Below are 18,804 nucleotides of genomic sequence, written 5' to 3'. Positions count from 1 at the left end.
CGTCATGGCGCGCAAAGCACGACGGGAATTGCGAAACGGAGCATGCGCAGTAGGTCCGGCGCGGGAGCGCGCCTAATTTAAATGGCACACGCCCATTTGAATTGGCCCGCCTTGCGCCGGAGGCTCCCAGCGTAGTTTTCATCGCAAGTGCTTTGTGAATCAGGCACTTGCCATGAAAACTTGCGGCGGTGTAACGTATCTACGATACGTTACGCCGCCGCTCACCTACGTGAATCTGGCCCAAAGAGTCTTACCCTGTGAACCCATTGGGGATTTCTCATTACTTCCTGTTATCTTGTTACTGGGACAGTAAATGAGGGTTTATTTCTCCAATGAGGACAGAGACAATAACAAAATGATTCTGTCCCCCTCCCACAGCCCTTTCAAAGTAAAAAAAACAAAAGTTTAGACTGAATTAACTTATTGCAATAGTACGTGCATTAGGCATGCATTAGGCTAAAGCAATGCAAACAAGAAAAAAACATTTACCAATAAAATTTTATAAATGGGTAAAAATGTTGCTACATTATTTTGCATTGAATGAACAAACATACTCACATGACATCAACTTTCACAAAGCTTTATTACTACAAGACCAGATCACCAGAGAAATCCACCTTGACCAAGCCTCAGGCCCCGTACACACGACCGAGGAACTCGACGTGCCAAACACATCGAGTTCCTCGTCGAGTTCAGTGTGGAAGCCGCAGAGGAACTCGTCGGGCCGACTTTTGCCATTGAACAACGAGGAAATAGAGAACATGTTCTCTATTTCCTCGCCGAGGTCCTCGTCGGCTTCCTCGGCCGAAAGTGTACACACGGCCGGGTTTCTCGGCAGAATTCAGCTCTGAACCGAGTTTCTGGCTGAATTCTGCCGAGAAACTCGGTCGTGTGTACGGGGCCTCACTCAGACATGCTTCACCCAAAAAGGGTTTAAGATTTTTTACATGCCTGCATTTTACTGAGTTTTAATAGATCTAGTCAAATTATCTACTCTGCATTCTCAGGAATCAACATTGTTAAACATTGCTGAAACCAATTTGGTTTTGGGTGTAAAGGCTCAAATTTTATGGAGTGTCTTAATGCCCTTTAGTTGTGGAGATCTGGCATCTATAGCAAACAAAATTCCCAAATAAAATATATATTGCTGCAATTTACTTGCTATAACTGCACAAATCTAGGGAAACACTTTGTGCAAAAATTCGTTAAATGTCACATATCCAACCACATTGTAAAAATGTTACCTAGAATTCAATGTAACAGAACTATGACAGCATTCCAAGGCAGCAACAATGAATCCAAGCTGTGATGTCTTTATATTATCAATAATTCCTTTGTTTCAAAAGAAAAAAAAATCTTCTTAAAAAAGAAAACACATCATTGTAAACTTTATTTTCATGACTATAGTTTATTCATTTTATTCTAATTGGCATTGGAAGTCCCAAACAAATGTGTTGGCTTATATCTACCCAGATTTATGCCTGTTGATTTAGAAACCAGAACAAACGTTTTCAGTGTTTTAGCAATAGAGTAATGTAATATCTATAGAAAGTATGCTGTATATTTTAACTTATATATATAAACTTATATATAATCATAGTCATGGTTACTTATTAATACAATTTTCCCCCCTAAAGGAATAGAGAATATTTACTTTGCAAAGTGAAAACTATTTGAACTTAGTAAATAAAACTAATCAAATTAAAATTGTTTAATAATTCGGCTTCTTAAATTTCTCTTATACAGGATTGGTTATTCAAATACTTTCTTGACTAGCTTTAATTTAAAGAGTGGATATACTTTACTCCTTTAGTAAATCCACCTCAATAGCAAGACATATACATTTGTCAAACTGTTCCCGTGCTTTATCATCTTGTGTGTATAACTGTACTGGATAATTACATTTTGTAGCTATAGTTCTACCTCAAGGCGTTTGGTATTTATTAGGTCACCATCACTAAAAGTGAATGTGAATTGTTTGTATGCAGAGTGGACTGCTTGCATACAATACTAAAGCAATGTCTTTCTCTCTATGCACAGTCATTTTCTAATATTACAGTACCGCGGCTGATATATCAACTACAGTTAATTTTGTCCCCATCTCACAGTAACCCATCCTTACATTTAAGTAACTAATATACCAACTGAGTCTTCTGTCCTTGATTAATAGTCTTCTCCTTTGGGGAATGATTTTAAGGTTTAATGTGTGTTTGGCAAATAATTATTATTATACATGATCTATATACCACAATACAATTATAATACAGTTTAATACAGAAGGAATAGGAGGGCCCTGCTCATGGAGCTTACTAATCTAAAGGGAGGGGGAACTGGTACAAAAGGTAAAAGCTGCAGGGAATGATCTGATGGAGGTGATTCAAGTACAGTTCTTGGGTGGGGGTGGGGTAGGCACCCCTGAATAAGTGAGTTTTTAGGGATCGCCTAAAGGCAGACAGGGTAGAAGCTGACCGGCCATACTGGGGCAAGGAGTTCCAGAGGTAAATATTTCAGAAGTCCTGAATTCTACACTAAATTACCGTACATATTGTCACCAAATGAAGGGTAGAAAGGCAAGTCTAAACTTCTGCATATTAGTATTTGCTATACTGTTTTGTTGTCAGTAGGGGATTCACAAAAGGTGTCAGAAGAGATTTGTAATATCTAAACAGACAAAAGAAAAAGGGAAATGGGATACAATACCTTGAAAAGATGTACACTGGTAACTGACTTGTAGTTCAAGCTATTTTTTTTTTGTTACTTTTTTCTTAAAATTAGATAATCCTATCTTTTAGGTCTTAAAGAACCCAGGACAAATGATTCTTTATTCAGCTTCCAATATGAAAATTCCTAATTGAAATTCTGGATGTAGGGAGGGACTCAGGAGCGTACCTTGATACAGTGTAGCCATTTTGCAGGTGGATTGATGACATCTGTGCAATAATAATGTAATTATAGTATAAATTTGTTTAATCCTTTTTATGCAAAGGAATTGCATGCTGAGACCCCAAAATCTTCACTGTATCTAAGGAAAATGCACTTTTTGTTCTAATGATGGGACCTAATTTTAGGGCAATTTGAATGTTACATTAGATTTCAAATTCATCTTCTTTTTTTACAACAGCTTTGACTGATAGTGATAAAGCAAAGCAGATGCTCATGCTTTAAAAAATATATATATATTTATCATGCCAGAGCGCAAGCATACCAACATTCAACTAGCGTTTATGTCCCTGCTTTCAAGCCTATGGTATGAGTGTCTGAAAGCAGATCTCCACTTTGTGGGGCTAGGCCAATTGCCCTTTTTTAAACTTTAATAAAACCCAGCAAAACAGCAGAAGTAGCTTTCTTACTATCAAAACAACTCGAAAGCCTCATACACACGGTCGGACTTCAAACAAACTTTTCTGTTTATTTTTGTTTGAAGGGCATTGGCCATGAACTTGGTATGCATACACACAGCCGGACTTTTTCAGCAAACTTTCCCCAAATCGCGTGTTTTTTCAGCTCTTTTCTGCTCTTTACCGCCACCCTTTGGTCAACCTCTGCTATTGTTGGTTGATTTCAACATTGGTTCTGAGCATACGTACTTTGGACAAAAGTCCGATGAACTTCTGTACACACAATAGGACTTTGCACCGTAGGACTTTTGTTGCCAAAAAGTTTGTCCGCTTGCAGAGTTAAATTTTGTCTGATGAAAACCGAAAAAGTTTGTCCAATGGAGCGTACACATGGTAGAACTTTTTTGAAAACCTGCTCATTTTGAAGTTTGTTGTCAAAAAGTCAGACCGTGTGTATGGGGCTTTAGAATGATTAGGACTACTCAGATCATGCTTATATTTATTAAAAGGTAGTCTTGTAGCTGTATCTGAAATGCAGTTATATCATAAAAGATTAGTTGATTAATTTCTTGCTTTAGATTAAAACATATAACCATCTCCTTATATCTACCTAAATGATCAGTCTTAGTTCTTGTATAAGAATCATATGGTATTCCATCCAAAATAGCAACAGTCAATTCTCCTCCTTCTTTGACACCTCCAAAAGATAAATTAGGGGATACAGAGCATGTTCCATAACCACTGAACCAACCTAATAGATGTGTTCATGCCGCAGATATTATAAGCTTCTAAGTGGCATTACGGTTACAGATCCTTCATTAAACTAGATCCATTTTAATATAATTTTGAACACATCTTTTTTTATAGATAGAGTCATGCTATGAAATTATCATGTGCTATTTAATTGCTTCATCTGAGAGAAAATATTGGCGTGCATACTTTTCCCACGACAGTATTTATAGCAAATTTACACTGCCAAGAATTATCCGTGGATCACATAATTTGCGAAATATACTTTTTCCTTTATACTTTTTGAGAGTTTTTTCGCATACTCATTCATGTACAGTTTTTCATTTTAAAGCATGCCCCAGTTTTATTAAGATTCCTGGTGACCTAAAATACTGATTCGGTGCAAATGTATAGACATTATGAAGTGTGCATGTGCTACTTTGTTTCAGCCCAGTATAGCTCAGAATAAGTAGAGCCGTTCGGCTCCTGGGTGCCTGGTTTTAGTTTCAGTGATTTACACTAACCCTCTTACTTTGCAATCAGTCCTTACTTATATAGAAAAACAAACCAAACCAAAGAATTGGAAAAAATACTGCGCTGAACTAAATCAAGTAATTGGCAAAATTGCTGCCAGTACCAAAAAATTGTGGATACAAAATTTGAAAAGTGTTTAAATATGATGTACAGCGCTAGAAAATTAATATTGATGAAACCCCAAATTTCTATGAAAAAATTGGGAAAATATACAACATATATGTGCAAAATACGTGAATTAAAAACAATATTCCAAAAACAAACATATATGAAATAACAATGAAATCGAAACTAAATAATAAACTATTTAAATGCATAAATAAGTGAACGTGGTAAACCACTGTAAATAATACAAAAGTCCCAATAATCCACAATTGAATGTGCATAAGCCAAGGGAATTCTTCCTATATATGAACTGTGTGGTAAAGCCAAAAAATACACTCCTTCCACCAGGGGGGGACACTAAAGTGCTGTTAATGCAGTCTCCTTACCAGAAGCTGTGACCACAATCACAGCGGTCAGTATGTGCTTGGGGTGTTTAACGTCTCCCTGAAGACTCAAGGTTAAAACTGGACGTATGCAGAAGATCGGATCAATAGTATCTCAGAGAAATAAGAAAAAGAAGATCCAAAGTGTTTACTGCGATAAAATAGGTTTAATGAAAAAGATCGTATTGCACTTACAAGAGCAAGTAGGGATTGCGCGGTGTATATGGGTACAAATACGACGTTTCTCTGAGTCTCCTCCAAGTCTCCTCCGCTAAGTTCGTTGGCCGTTTCACAGGATCTCCGTATGGAGAGGCGTAATGTCGTCGGGAATGCAGACCACCCTACGTGTTCCATCACTAGCGGACGTCGTCTGGGATTGGCTGCTGCGTCCACGACATCACACGTGCCCTTAAATAACGCAGCGGCACCATCTTAGATAGGAGCAAAGAGTTGAAAGGCTGAACTAAAGTATAACAGGCACCCATTTTGAATAAGGGATGCCCTAAAGCAAGTGGATATATAGAAGATAAAGGAGACTGCCATCTTGTGGTAAAAAGAAGGAATAACATATAACCAAATTAAAATTTGAATATAGGAATATACGGCCAGACTTACAGAGCTAAAGGGAGTTGGAGGAAAAACCGAGGTACAAATACAAACAGGATAATATTCCTAATGTAATATCTGTAGTGTAAAATGCAGCATCTATAAAAGATATTCATTTTAAAATTTGAATTGAATAAATTAAGAAAATAAAACTAGATCTAAGTAAAAACATGATATTAAAAAATTGTTTTAAACAGTCAAAGCATTACCGTATTTATCGGGGTATTGCGCGCACCAGCGTATAGCGTGCACCCCCAACCTAGAAGGGAAATTTTAGAAAAAAAAATACTTACAGCTTGAATGCCCCTCGCCGGTGTCTTGCCCGGCGTCCATCGGCGGCCTTGTCCGGTCCGGCGTCCGTCTGCGGCCTCGGTGGTGTCCTCCGGCGCTGTCTCTCAGTCGAATTCCCGCGCTGTGTTTGAACTGCGCCGCCAACATATACCGTGCGCAGTATACTCGGGCACGCTCGGCCATACTTGGCTTCTCACGCATAAAGGCTAGGAGGCATCACAGAGCGTGACCGCGAGCGAAGCCGAGCCTAGCCGAATGTACCCGAGTGTACTGCACTCGGTATATGTCGGCTGCCCAGTTCAAACTCAGGGAGGGAAGCGGGTATCGGCGTATATCGCGCACCCACGATTTTTCCCTGATTTTAAGGTCAAAAAAGTGCACGGTAAATGCCGATAAATACGGTATTTAAAAACAGTTGATGTCCCAATCAACGTTGAATCCATGCGGTACCTACGATTTCATGTCAAAAATCCATTTCATTTCGATCTTGGAAATGGAATGGACCCTATTAGTACCTCTCCAGTGTGGATTCAACTTTTCAACTGGGACAAAGAGAGTTCCATCAAGCTTACTTATGACAGCATCATATGTAGATGGCAGGCTAACGAGAACTACATGTAAACAAGAACCAGCAGGCTTAAAGTGTACCTTCCATGGATCAGTGGGGCTGATGTACTAAAACGGAGAGTGCAAAATCTGATGCAGCTCTGTATAGAAACCAATTCATTTCCTTGTTTTATTTGTCAGAGCTTAATAGAACAAGCTGAAGTTAGAAGCTGATTGGCTACCATGCACAGCTGCACCAGATTTTACACTCTCCATTTTTAGAAAATCCACCCCAGTGTGCTGATTCACAGATGTGTGTGAGCAGGGCCTGTAATAAAAGTATTATGTTATAATACAAATATTTGAAGTTGCCTCAAAAGACAATGCGGTTCATTTGCTAAAACTGGAGAATTCAAAATCTGGTGCAGCTGTGCATGGTAGCCAATCAGCTTCCATTTGTTTTTTTCAAAGCTTAACCACTTGCGCACTTTCTGCCCTTGCTATTCAATTTAGCTTGTTCAATTAGGCTTTGATAACAAACTTGGAAAGTGATTGGTTTCTATGCAGAGCTACACTAGATTTTGCACTCTCCAATTTTAGTAAATCAACCCCAATGGCTCTGATTTTTTTAAATTTACATCAAAGGAAGAGTTTGGGTATTTGCCAACATGTTTCTGCCTTTTGCATTAGGAAAATAAAAACAGAAATATACAGTAATTGGCTGTAACAAGCATTTCTTTTCTTCTTACTATAGAACTATAATCCTTAAATCCTACATGAATCCTTCAGAATTATGTCTGTGCTTTTTAAAGTTTCTTAGTCAATGATTCAGATGATGCATGTTCCAAAATGGTAATTTTATTAAATTTCTTTCATCATAGTATTTTTTTTAATACTCTGGACTTATTGAAACATAACTATATACACTCGATTTGTCTATAAAATTGTATTTATTCCCTTTGCTTCAGTTCCCACTAAAACAAAAGTATCTGAGTCTGAGGTACTTTCCAACACAGAAGAAAAACATACTAAATTGGGTAATTATAACTCTCTGCATCACAGCTATTATCCTTTCAGTCAAGCTTATTTTAGCAAAATTGGCCCTGAAAACTTTGTAGGGGAATAAAACAGACGTAAACAAATTACAATATCCTGTGTAATTTCAGTAAAATCCTAACTGAGAAGAATTAGTTTACCCTGGAATGCTTTTAGTTTAGACCTATTTTTTGTATTGTTCTGGATTATCACAAACACAAATGGAAATGCTGTTTTTCTACATTAGCAAAGCTGAAAATTAAATGTCAAGCCCAAAAAAATCAGTTTTAGAAATAGTTGAGAAGGATTACCACCCCTATCTGGATTTTACTGTTGTAGCCTTTCAAAATACCAAGCCACTGACTCCGATTTAAAACACCTTTGCGAGATAAAGGGAAACCTGCTAACATGACCTGTTGGGGATACTTGAGGACTGAGGTTGAGAACCCCTACTGTAGTCAGTCTGACAGAAGCTGGCCATTCAGCCAACTTCTGTGGATGGGGCATCACCGAAAAAGGTCTGCCGATTGGCTCCTGATCAGCAATCTCTTATAGAACTACTAATGTGCAGAAAATCATACATTTCACTTACACACAGGAAGCTGTTTGAAGCAAACAGATATACTCTACTAAGTGCAATAATTACCTGGTCTGTCTGTCCTTAAAGTAGAACTAATGCCAAAATGTTTTATTTTTTTGGATAGAGTAAATTAAGGATTAGAACCCTTATTAGGTTGTTTGCCATCTGTATCCCATTTTTGAAATGTAACTTTAATTCCTCTCCCAATGCCACAACAGAAGGTGAGCGGAAATTACTTCAAAGTGAGAGAAATACCAGGTTATCACCAAGGTCCCCAAACTAGTGTCCTCCGTTGGAAGCTTTCCACTCTGTTCCTATTCTGGTGTCAACGCAAAATTTGGGATTGCCTTCCACTTTTGGTCTTAGTGATAACAGTTATCAGGAAATATAGAGAGGGTGAATCTCCCTTATGAGTGCACAGGCACCAACAAAAATCATGTATTTGAATCCCTCTCCATGTAAAACATTTTTTTTAACTTTGGTTATTCTTTATAGGGATAGTGTACTTTCTGTAATGTACATATTCAGTGCTGCTTAAAATCAACTTGATTTAGTTACAGTACAGACTAATTTAGTAGACATTTATTTTCTTTGGACATAATACTGTAAAACTTTATAATCCTCTCAGAATTTCCACAAAGTCTAGTGCCTGAAAAAACAGACCTACTGTTTACTGTTTTTAGGTAAAAGTGCAATATTCTGAATAGGGCTTTTTTTATAAGATTGGAATTCACTGTATATAGCCCTTAGAAATACAATGTGCCATCTGCTAATGCCCACCTATTCCTGTTGCTTAGCCTTCCTTAATATATTATTACTTTGCTATATGGCAGTTCTCAAAAACTCAAAAAACATATTGAGGTTTTCTGGTACAGGGCTTGGCTATGATCATTTTGACTTTTCTTTGAATACACTATTAGAGGTTTTAACAGGTTTACATTTTTTTATCCAAGCCTTGTTGAACATAGTATTACATGTTTCAGATACATAGGAGGAAGACTACAGGATGCGCCAGAAACAAATAATAATCTAACATTAAAATGAACATGAAATGGTAGGGTCTTGGGGGTCATAAAAATGACCATTGAACTTGGGGCTTTTGGAGTTAAAGGAACCATTCGACTCTGAAAAAAAGTAAAAATGCAAGATAAACATTCAGAACTTTATATCAAAGGAAAGTATTTTCCTACACTAATTTAGGAGGTAATGCAAGTTGTAGGTGTAGGATAGAGGAAGAAGGAGTGTTGGCTGAAGTGAGGTCAGGGGTGAAAAGGAAAGGGAGTAGCATGGGAGATCAGACGAATAAATATAAAAAATAAGAGTGAAAAAAAGGTAGAAATAGTGGCGGAATATAAGAGTTTGTCACTTAAATGTAAGAAGTTATCAATCCAAGGTTGCCTGAATTGTTCCAGTCAGTAAGCTTTTCAAAGAACATTCAAAGAAAGTAACACATAGTTCCAAAACATAAAAAAAACTTTAGGACAGTCCCACCAGATGTAGCAAAAGGTGCAGATGGGCAAGCATCCCCTAAAGTAGGTCACAGGATATATGTGAACTACTTTAGGTATTCTGGCTGGTACCTACCACCGGAGCAAGAGTTTGCTTCAAATGCCTCTTAGTTCAGCAATTGTTTCTTCAAAACCCTAGGCAACTTTTGGGGACTAGGGATTAGCACAGTAAGCTCTGCACAATTGATTTTGCTGCAAAATTACTGATTGCGTAGTTGGGTATTGCTAAATTGACTACATCACTGCTACTTTTACAAGCAAATATCTGGATTAGCAAAGGCACTTGACACACACACAATGGATTTATGTCATTTGTGGCTATTGAGGATATATTCTGTGTACGGTATATATATATATATATATATATATATATATATATATATATATATATATTTTTTTTTTTTTTTTTTTTTTTTTGAGGAGTATATATACACAGTATTTAATAGGAATATTTCGGAAATCACTATTTACTACAAAAAAAAAATATGTGGGCTTTACAATAATGCAAGTAACAGTCTTCTTCATTCTAAAATGTTTGTCATACAGAATCAGGCCCGGACTGGCCATAGGGAGTACTGGGCATATGCCTGGTGGGCCTCGGTGGCCCGCGGGCTGCAGGTCACCTCTATGTAATGTAGGGGGTCTGTATTGTAAAGGGGGTCTGTAATGTAGGGGGGTCTGTATTGTAGAGGGGTAGTAAATGCAAAATAATTTGAGCTATCTGAGATGGTAAGCGGCTACAAAACTAATTGAACAAGTGGAGAAAAACAGACAAAACATATAAATTGTAGCGCTAAAAAATACACCAAGTTATATAAACACCGTTTTCAATAATCAAATGTAAAAAATAATAATAAACATATATCGATTTCATTATTGAACACAGTGTTTATATCACTTGGTGTATTGTTTAGTGCTACAATTTATATGTTTTGTCTGTATTGTAGAGGGGGTCTGTAATGTAGGGGGGTCTGTACTGTAGGGAAGGGGTATGTACAGTAGGAAGGTCTGTGTAACATACAGGGGGTCCAGAACTGTTAGGGGGATGTCTGTGTAACAAACGGTGGGGGGCTATGTAATGTAAAGGGGTGCAGAGGTGTGGTGCTATGTAATGTAAAGGGGTCCAGAGGTGCAGGGTGCTGTGTAATGTAAAAGGGTCCAGAGGTGCAAGGTGCTGTGTAATGTAAAGGGATCCAGGGGTGCAGAGTGCTGTGTAATGTAAAGGGGTCCAGAGGTGCAGGGTGCTGTGTAATGTAAAGGGATCCGGAGGTGCAGGGTGCTGTGTAATGTAAAGGGGCCCAGAGGTGCAGGGTGCTGTGTAATGTAAAGGGGTCCAGAGGTGCAGGGTGCTGTGTAATGTAAAGGGGTCCAGAGGTGCAGGGTGCTGTGTAATGTAGAAGAGTCCAGAGGTGCGGTGCCATGTAATGTAAAGGGGTCTAGGGTGCTGTGTAATGTAAAGGGGCCCAGAGGTGCAGGGTGCTGTGTAATGTAAAAGGGTCCAGAGGTACGGTGCTATGTAATGTAAAGGGGTCCAGGGTGCTGTGTAATGTAAAGGGGTCCAGAGGTACAAGGTGCTGTGTAATGTAAAGGGGTCAGAGGTGCAGGGTGCTGTGTAATGTAAAGAGGTCCAGAGGTACAAGGTGCTGGAACCCCACATCCCATCATTAACCGACACCGCAAAGCTCTGCCACCGCGCCCCCTCCCCTGTACGGAATATTAGACTTCATGTAGCTTTTTGTCTAATAAAAAAACAGAACACAGAAAATGTGCAATGTCATGCACTTTTACATGGAGTTAAACTTTATTGCAGGCCTGTTAATCTCTTAAAGTTATTACAGACTTTCCAACCGCAGGTCAGAATGAAAAACTCAATATGTAGATAACTCTGTGTATGTAGTTATCTGCCAGGAAGAGATCTGTGTTTTAAAATAGACATGAGAGTTCCACATTATTTGGCAAAAGCCCTTGGGTTAGGATTCCATCTTTCCCTCAAGGAAAGACCAGACTGTTTCCACAGCCTCTATTTCTCATTATTTGCATATTTTAATTTGATAAACACATGCTTTGAGCCATTTCTCCCTCACATATCAGGCCACAAAAACTGCCATATAATGTTATTTATTTTTTCATAAAGCCACATTTAATTTGTGTTTTGGAGCATAAGATAACTGTTTCCATCGGTAAAAAACGTGTTTAAAAAGTAAAATTTGATTGTATTATGTTTATATGATGTGGCAGGTTTACGTAAACTAACCGTCAGTTTTCCCACAAGTTTTTCTTTACCAGTCCAAAATTAATTCAACTCTTCTGACTATATTTCCATCCAAGTCATTAGTCTCCCAGAAATATTCAATATTTCCTTATCAGAAGTGCTTCCAGCACAGCAACATAACTTGCTAAACCAAAGTCATATGACATACAGAAAAGTTCTAGTAGCTGAATTGTTTTTAACTAAAACACAGTGCGGTTGTTACGTTCATTATTTTACATATGCAGTAGTTTACTATGCTTAGACCCTGTTTTGTTTAATACAGTTGAAGCATAATCAGCATCACACTTTTTGAAGCTACAAATCAGGGCTCCCTATGCAATGCAGACTTATTTATTGCAAGAATATTGTGAGAATAACTTTTTCATTTGGATATATTTGGACATGCATCTGCTTTTCTATTTAGTTGCTCATTACCTTAGTGCTTAGTTATTTTCTCATGAAAATGTTTAATTCATAATTAAATATGGCATAAATGCACATTGATTTTTATTTATTTTTACATATAATTCAAATATTTTCAACCAAATTCCTTTGTTTATAAAGAATCTGTGCTTTTCCATGAAAAACACTAGTTTATTTAACCTCATATGGCTCTGTTTTTGTTCTGTTTAAAAGACATCTCATAGAAACAATCAGTTAATTAGATGGTGAATAAACTTCTATGTATAAAAACCTTTGACTCGATCACAAAAATTAGCGAATGATGCACAATAATGAAAATGATGTATGCTCTTTATGTTAGATAATTTACCCGAAATTGACTCCAAAACCCTGACTCGAACTCCAGTGTACTGGATTTTACATGCAATTATCGTTGGGGCTGTTATAGCCACTGGCAACAATCATTGTGTTCTCACAGCGGGGATGCCCCCCTGTTTACAGTGAGAATGCAATGCGTGAGAGATTCCACTGTCAACACTGTCTGTGTTGATGGTAGCAGGAAAGAAATTTGCTCTGTCTATGGCTGGCCTAGGGGATCACAAAAAAGTATGATATATCAGAACAGCAATGTATATAGCTAAAATCCCAGCCCCTATGGGCAGCAAGGAAGTCACTGTGCATTACAACCATTTTGCACAAGGTTGTGCACTGTATATACCTGATAACATTAGGGTAGAGAGTGCAGTTTGCTTATTTATTTAATTTATTAACCTGCCTGGCGGTATTCCCGAGTCTGACTCAGGGTTAGATTTTCCTGCTGCGAGCGGTAACCCCGAGTCAGACTCGGGCTTGCCTCGCTAGATCCACAGGCATGGTTTACTTACCTTGTCCCTGGATCCAGCGATGCCACCGCGCTGTGTGAGCGAGCGGGACCTCGCTCGATTCACACAGTGCCTCCGTGTGACGCCGATCTCCGTTCCCTGCGACGTTACGACGCACGGGGACGGAGAACGGCGCCAAATTCAAAAAAGTAAACAAACACATTACATACAGTATACTGTAATCTTATAGATTACAGTACTGTATGTAAAAAAAACACACCCCCCTTGTCCCTAGTGGTCTGTCCTGTGTCATGCATGTCATTTTATATAATAAAAACTGTTCTTTCTCCCTGCAAACTGTAGATTGTCCATAGCAACCAAAAGTGTCCCTTTATGTCAAAAATAGTTTTAGATCAGCTAAAAAACAGCGATAATAAATTATAATCACTTGCAGAATTGTGCGATAGCGATTTGTGGGGAAATTCGTCATAAAAAAAAAAAAATAATGACAGCAACAGTGATTTTCAGTGATTTTGATTTGATTACATTATTGAATAATTTTTATTATAATTATATTATTATTTGTTATAATTATTTATAATTATTTATTATATTATAATTGATAATTTTGTTTTTAAAAAATTTTCATACCCGGGATGCCTATTAGAAGCTTGTTTGGTCAGATTTAAGTGAGTTATTTCTAAAAATTACAGACCTACAATATAAAACGCCAAATTTCCTTGCAAATAATGGTACCGCTTTCAGCATGTTTTTTCTGAAAGAATCATACCGCCAGGGAGGTTAATGATTTAGGAAATTCTAAATTAAATCTAAAACTGTCCCCATTGGAAGATTTTCTGTTTGGAGACAATGGTCACCAAGAAAAACAAAGAGGATGAATTTCCATAATGTGACACAGACAACAATAAACGCCTTTTGAATGGAGTGGGTTAATTGCACTGTATACCTAAAATTTACAATCCATAATTGCAGACATAATGTGGATCTGCAGCATCTGTACAATGGGTTGGCAGCTTCTACACGCCAAGGGATTTCCATAGTCATTTTAGGTTGCTACAAAATTGAGTAAATATTGAATCCAAGTACAACACTGTTATATTAAAAAGTCTAGATGCAGGTTAATTCCAATATTAAACCTGAAGAAGTACTGTACACAAAGAAAGTGAATGTCTTTCCAGAGCTGGTGTTTCACCCTCTTCATCTGAGCTTTTGGGATTGTAAACAATGTTTGACTTTGTGGCAGGCTACCCATTAGCAGCTGGTAGAGGGTACCTGCTGATGAACAGCCTGCCAAACTAAAATATTTTATATCAAAGCATTGCTTCATTATTACTTTAAAATATATTTTCAATGTGTTTCCAATGTAAGATTTTACACTGGAAATAAACTGGTATCTTCACTTTTTAAAGTTTGCAGCGTGGCACTTCGATTATATATGTATTCAACAATCAAAGCCTGACAGAGATTTTAACACTCCCCAACTTTATCCAGAATTTTGAAAAAGTTTTACCTGTAGGTATGCTTTAAAAAAAAAAAATTCAGAGAAGAAAAGCAGAAATTTTTGTCACCTTTATTTATGCTACTGCTGCAGAGATTTCCTTGTCCATGTAAATAAAATATTATCAATGAGGATATAGATAAATTATGAAAAGCTGATAGAGGCCTTAACCCTTTCGTACTATAAGCAGAATGATGTGCTTTAGTGACCAGAGTGAATATTGATACAGTAGCTCTATCAATTCTGTTATTGTTTCTTTGATGGCTACAAAGTTATTGTTCATGTTGTAGCTATTCATCTCTCTCCAGTTTATTGCTGTTACATGACCATTACATGACATTGACTGTTACATGAGGCCACCATATGGCGAATGATGTGTTCCTCTATGAGCACCTTTAGGGCCTATGTCAATAGGCTTTGGGCTTGTAATGATGGCATTAGTTTGACATCAGTCTGAGACTCATCTGAGAATATTCAGAATTTACTGATAATTGGAATTTAAGCTGCAGTTGACCTCGTTCTGGTCTGCATTACATCTGCTACAAGCAGGTTTTGTGTTCCTGAAGACTGGATCCCACTTGAAGTGAACAAAAATCAATCAAATCAGGTCCTTACTAAGACCATTGCAATTAGTAATATCAAGGTCACAGTAGGGTTACATTACACATATATGTGCATATTTATGTGCACCCTCATTTACACACCACAGTATACATCGCTACCATCAATGCACATGTACAAGCATATACACTCCTGCAGGCATGTTCACTATGAACTGTTAAAAAGAGACATCAAAGTAGTGTGTGGGTCTATACCTTTCAGACATTAATGCCGCGTACACACGACCGTTTTTAATGTAAAAAATAACGTTTTTCTCGATGTGATTCTTGTCAAGCCTGCCTTGCATACACACGATCGTGAAAAAATAAAACGCTCGAGCAAAGCGCGGTGACGTACAACACATACAACGGCACTATTAAGGGGAAGTTCCATTGGGATGGCGCCACCCTTTGGGCTTCTTTTGCTAACTTCGTGTTAGTAAAAGTTTGGTGAGAGACAATTCGCGCTTTTCAGTCTTTGTGCTTTTCAGTCTGTTACAGCGTGACGAATGTGCTATCTCTATTACAAACGCTAGTTTTACCAGAACGAGTGCTCCCGTCTCTTGCTTCTGAGCATGCGCATTTTTTCCCATTGTTAAAGCCGAGAAAAATTAGAGCATGTTCTAAATTTGTAATGCCCGTTTTTCACGCCGAGAAAAATGCTCTGGAGCCTACACACGGTCGTTTTTAATGACCAATTTAAAAAATTGTATTTTTCTCATCATGAAAAACGGTTGTGTGTACGTGGCATACGGGTTTGAAGAGGGATTATCTAAATTACAGGAAGAAGATCTCAGTCTGTTGCAAGCAAATGCTATTTTATATACACTACATTTTACCTCTATCTTAAGATATGCAAATCTGTTTTTGTTTATTAACAGCATCGCCTACAATATCACCAGTTTCATTTACAAAAGAACTCCCAATTCTACAGCCAGAGACTGTACTGGGTAACCAACCAAAAGGCTTCATCATGCTATCACAGCAATACTTAGCTGCTTTCACACTGTGACCTTTCTGTGGCTTCATAAATGTAATAAAGAGCTTCTAAAGATAGCAGAATTGCTTAAGTTAGCTCAGTCCATCTATGAATGGCTTAACACTGAACTTCTCTGCATACTAGTTTGACCCTTTAGTAATGTTTGCTAATTGCAGTACTTTTTAAAGTATTTTATCTTTGCGGAAAATACTTCCACTTTCATCATTTCTCTTATCCCATTTGTGCTGTTATCTTAATGCCAAATTCACAAGCTAAAATACTGATTATTTCTTTTAGCAAGTGATGAGCTGGCTACTTACGTGCCTCAACCAATGACAATTTCACACATAATACCTGGTAAAGTTTCAATTTTTTTCTCTCAACATAATTTTTTTTTACTATGGTAAAAATATGTGTTGTTTAGCTGCAACTCATAAATATTCCTAATAGACATTTACAAAGAGTTGTTGTTTAAAATGATCAGCAGGTGTCATGGAAAGTCCACAATTGACTTCTAGAAAATCAATATAATCAGATATCAGTGAGGGCAAAGACTAAAATGTGTTCACAGCAGTATTGAAAATATTTGCATTAGACATGTATACTGCATCAAATCACATAAGGCTTAATTTATCAAAATGCTTGGTGTCAACAGCTAGTAAAATTCAGTTTCAATTTTCATAAGTCATTTTCCATTGCAATCTTAAACTTGATAGGTTGTCATGTAAGGCCTCACACCTCAAATGCTTAACCCAATCAGGGAAAATTACAGATATGTTTCATATTCTGATGCAGACACTTACTTTTGCCATACTCTTTGTTCAACCACCAGAAGGAGTAAGGTAGGATTTGTTCCTCCTCTGCATCTTCACCACTGCATGGAACACAGAGTGATCTTTCCCAGCCTTAGCTACACCAGAGTAAGGCTAAAGTTTGCTTTTTAGCTCAGCTACTGTTGTCACAGAGATATTGAGTTCTCAGGCCCCATACACACGTCCGAGGAACTCGACGGGCAAAACTCATCGTTTTGCTCGTCGAGTTCTGTGTGAAGCCACCGAGGATCTCGTCGAGCCAACTTTCCTCGTTGTTCAATTGAACAACGAGGAAATAGAGAACATGTTCTCTATTTGGCTCGACGAGGAACTCGTCGGCTTCCTCGGCCGAAAGTGTACACACGCCGGGTTTCTCGGCAGAATTCAGCTCCGATCGAGTTTCTGGCTGAATTCTGCCGAGAAACTCGGTCGTGTGTTGTAGAACTGGTCAAAGGTTTAGGGCCACAGAAAATATGTATCATATTGTTGTAATATATTCCTTACAGGAATACATGTAGAATTTAGTTTGACCAGTGACACCAGTGGTTCAGCTACTGGTGGAAGCCAACAGTAGAGATCCAGCAAGGGATCAAAACCTGCTTGGAAAATGGAAAAACTCATTAGGGCAGAGATTTCCTGTAATATATTTGCAATGATACTTACACTAGCAGTAGTGGTACCTGTGCTTTAATACCAGGTCAGGCCTGGTTCTGTTGTAGAGACACTATTTATGAATACTTTTCCTGCACATCCTCTTGTAAAATTATTTGTAGCATACAACCTTTGTTCTAACATAATATTCTATACCTATGTACTCTGTTATTGTTAAAGTCATTTTAGAAATTTGACCACAGATTAATACTTTTATATTATCTGATTTCATAATGGTGATCCAGATGTACCAGAGTCTAATGATGTACAACACGTGAGCACTGGTATGCCTATTAAACTGCACACAACGTCTGGTAAAGGTACATCTAAACATTACGCTTTTGCTATGCTGTACCTATAAAAGACTTAAAAACTGAACCAGGCTTTGCAGCTAAATTGTACAGTTATGCATACCATTCATATTTCTTTATACCACCATCGCTCCTCATTCTTCTCTCCTGACAATTTTACTTGTATTCTACTCTGCGCATGACTAAAAAGAATATTAGGTATAATATACTCATTTAGCTGTGCTTTTTCAACAGGGATGCGTCCTAAATCAACTCTAAAAGTGTCAAAATTGAGTACACACTTACCTTTCCACAAACACACAACTACCATAGGTAAAGACTACTATTCTATAGAATTTCTTTCCATGTCGTAAGCCAAGAATTGTGTGGTAGCAGGCCATGTCAGGTGGAAGGTACCAGACTGATTGTGTTTTAATCACACAGTCCAGATTTCTCACATTCAATAATTTCATTAGCCCTGATAAGGGGAAGGGGAAGGGGCTATAAGAACTTCTTTTTTTAATTCATGAATTTAAAAAAATAACTTTTTCTGAAAACTTGGAAGTCCTTTTTTTTTAACAGCCTCCCTTACAATATCACCAGTTTCATTTACAAAGCAACTTACAATTGTACAGCCAGAGACTGCACTAGGTAAACAAGGCGGCTTCATCATTCTATTACAGCAATACTCAGCTGTTTTTACACTGTGACCTTCATAAATGTACTGAAGAGCTTCTAAATCTAGCAAAATTGCTTAAGTTGGTACAGTCCATCTATGAATGGCTTAATGTTAAAATTCTCTTCGTACTAGTTTGGGCTTTTAGT

At 37.7% G+C, this 18,804-nt stretch overlaps 1 protein-coding gene across 50 annotated transcripts in view; it reads left to right on the top strand.

Moving 5' to 3' along the window:
* Window positions 1-18,804, top strand: part of LOC120926536 (ABI family member 3 binding protein) — a 454,839-nt gene that overhangs the window by 237,446 nt on the left and 198,589 nt on the right. For 41 of the 50 annotated variants that reach the window (XM_040336550.1, XM_040336548.1, XM_040336547.1 and 38 more), the window contains 4 exons: window positions 16,129-16,197; window positions 16,524-16,583; window positions 17,935-18,009; window positions 18,235-18,312. In XM_040336550.1, the coding sequence (XP_040192484.1) occupies window positions 16,129-16,197; window positions 16,524-16,583; window positions 17,935-18,009; window positions 18,235-18,312 (282 nt within the window). The remainder of the gene's footprint in view (window positions 1-16,128; window positions 16,198-16,523; window positions 16,584-17,934; window positions 18,010-18,234; window positions 18,313-18,804) is intronic. The other 9 variants (XM_040336589.1, XM_040336588.1, XM_040336596.1 and 6 more) reach the window with 4 other exon arrangements.

Source organism: Rana temporaria, chromosome 2 (assembly GCF_905171775.1).
Source record: "Rana temporaria chromosome 2, aRanTem1.1, whole genome shotgun sequence".
NCBI lineage: Eukaryota > Metazoa > Chordata > Amphibia > Anura > Ranidae > Rana > Rana temporaria.
This window is presented reverse-complemented; position numbering and strand designations above follow the sequence as displayed.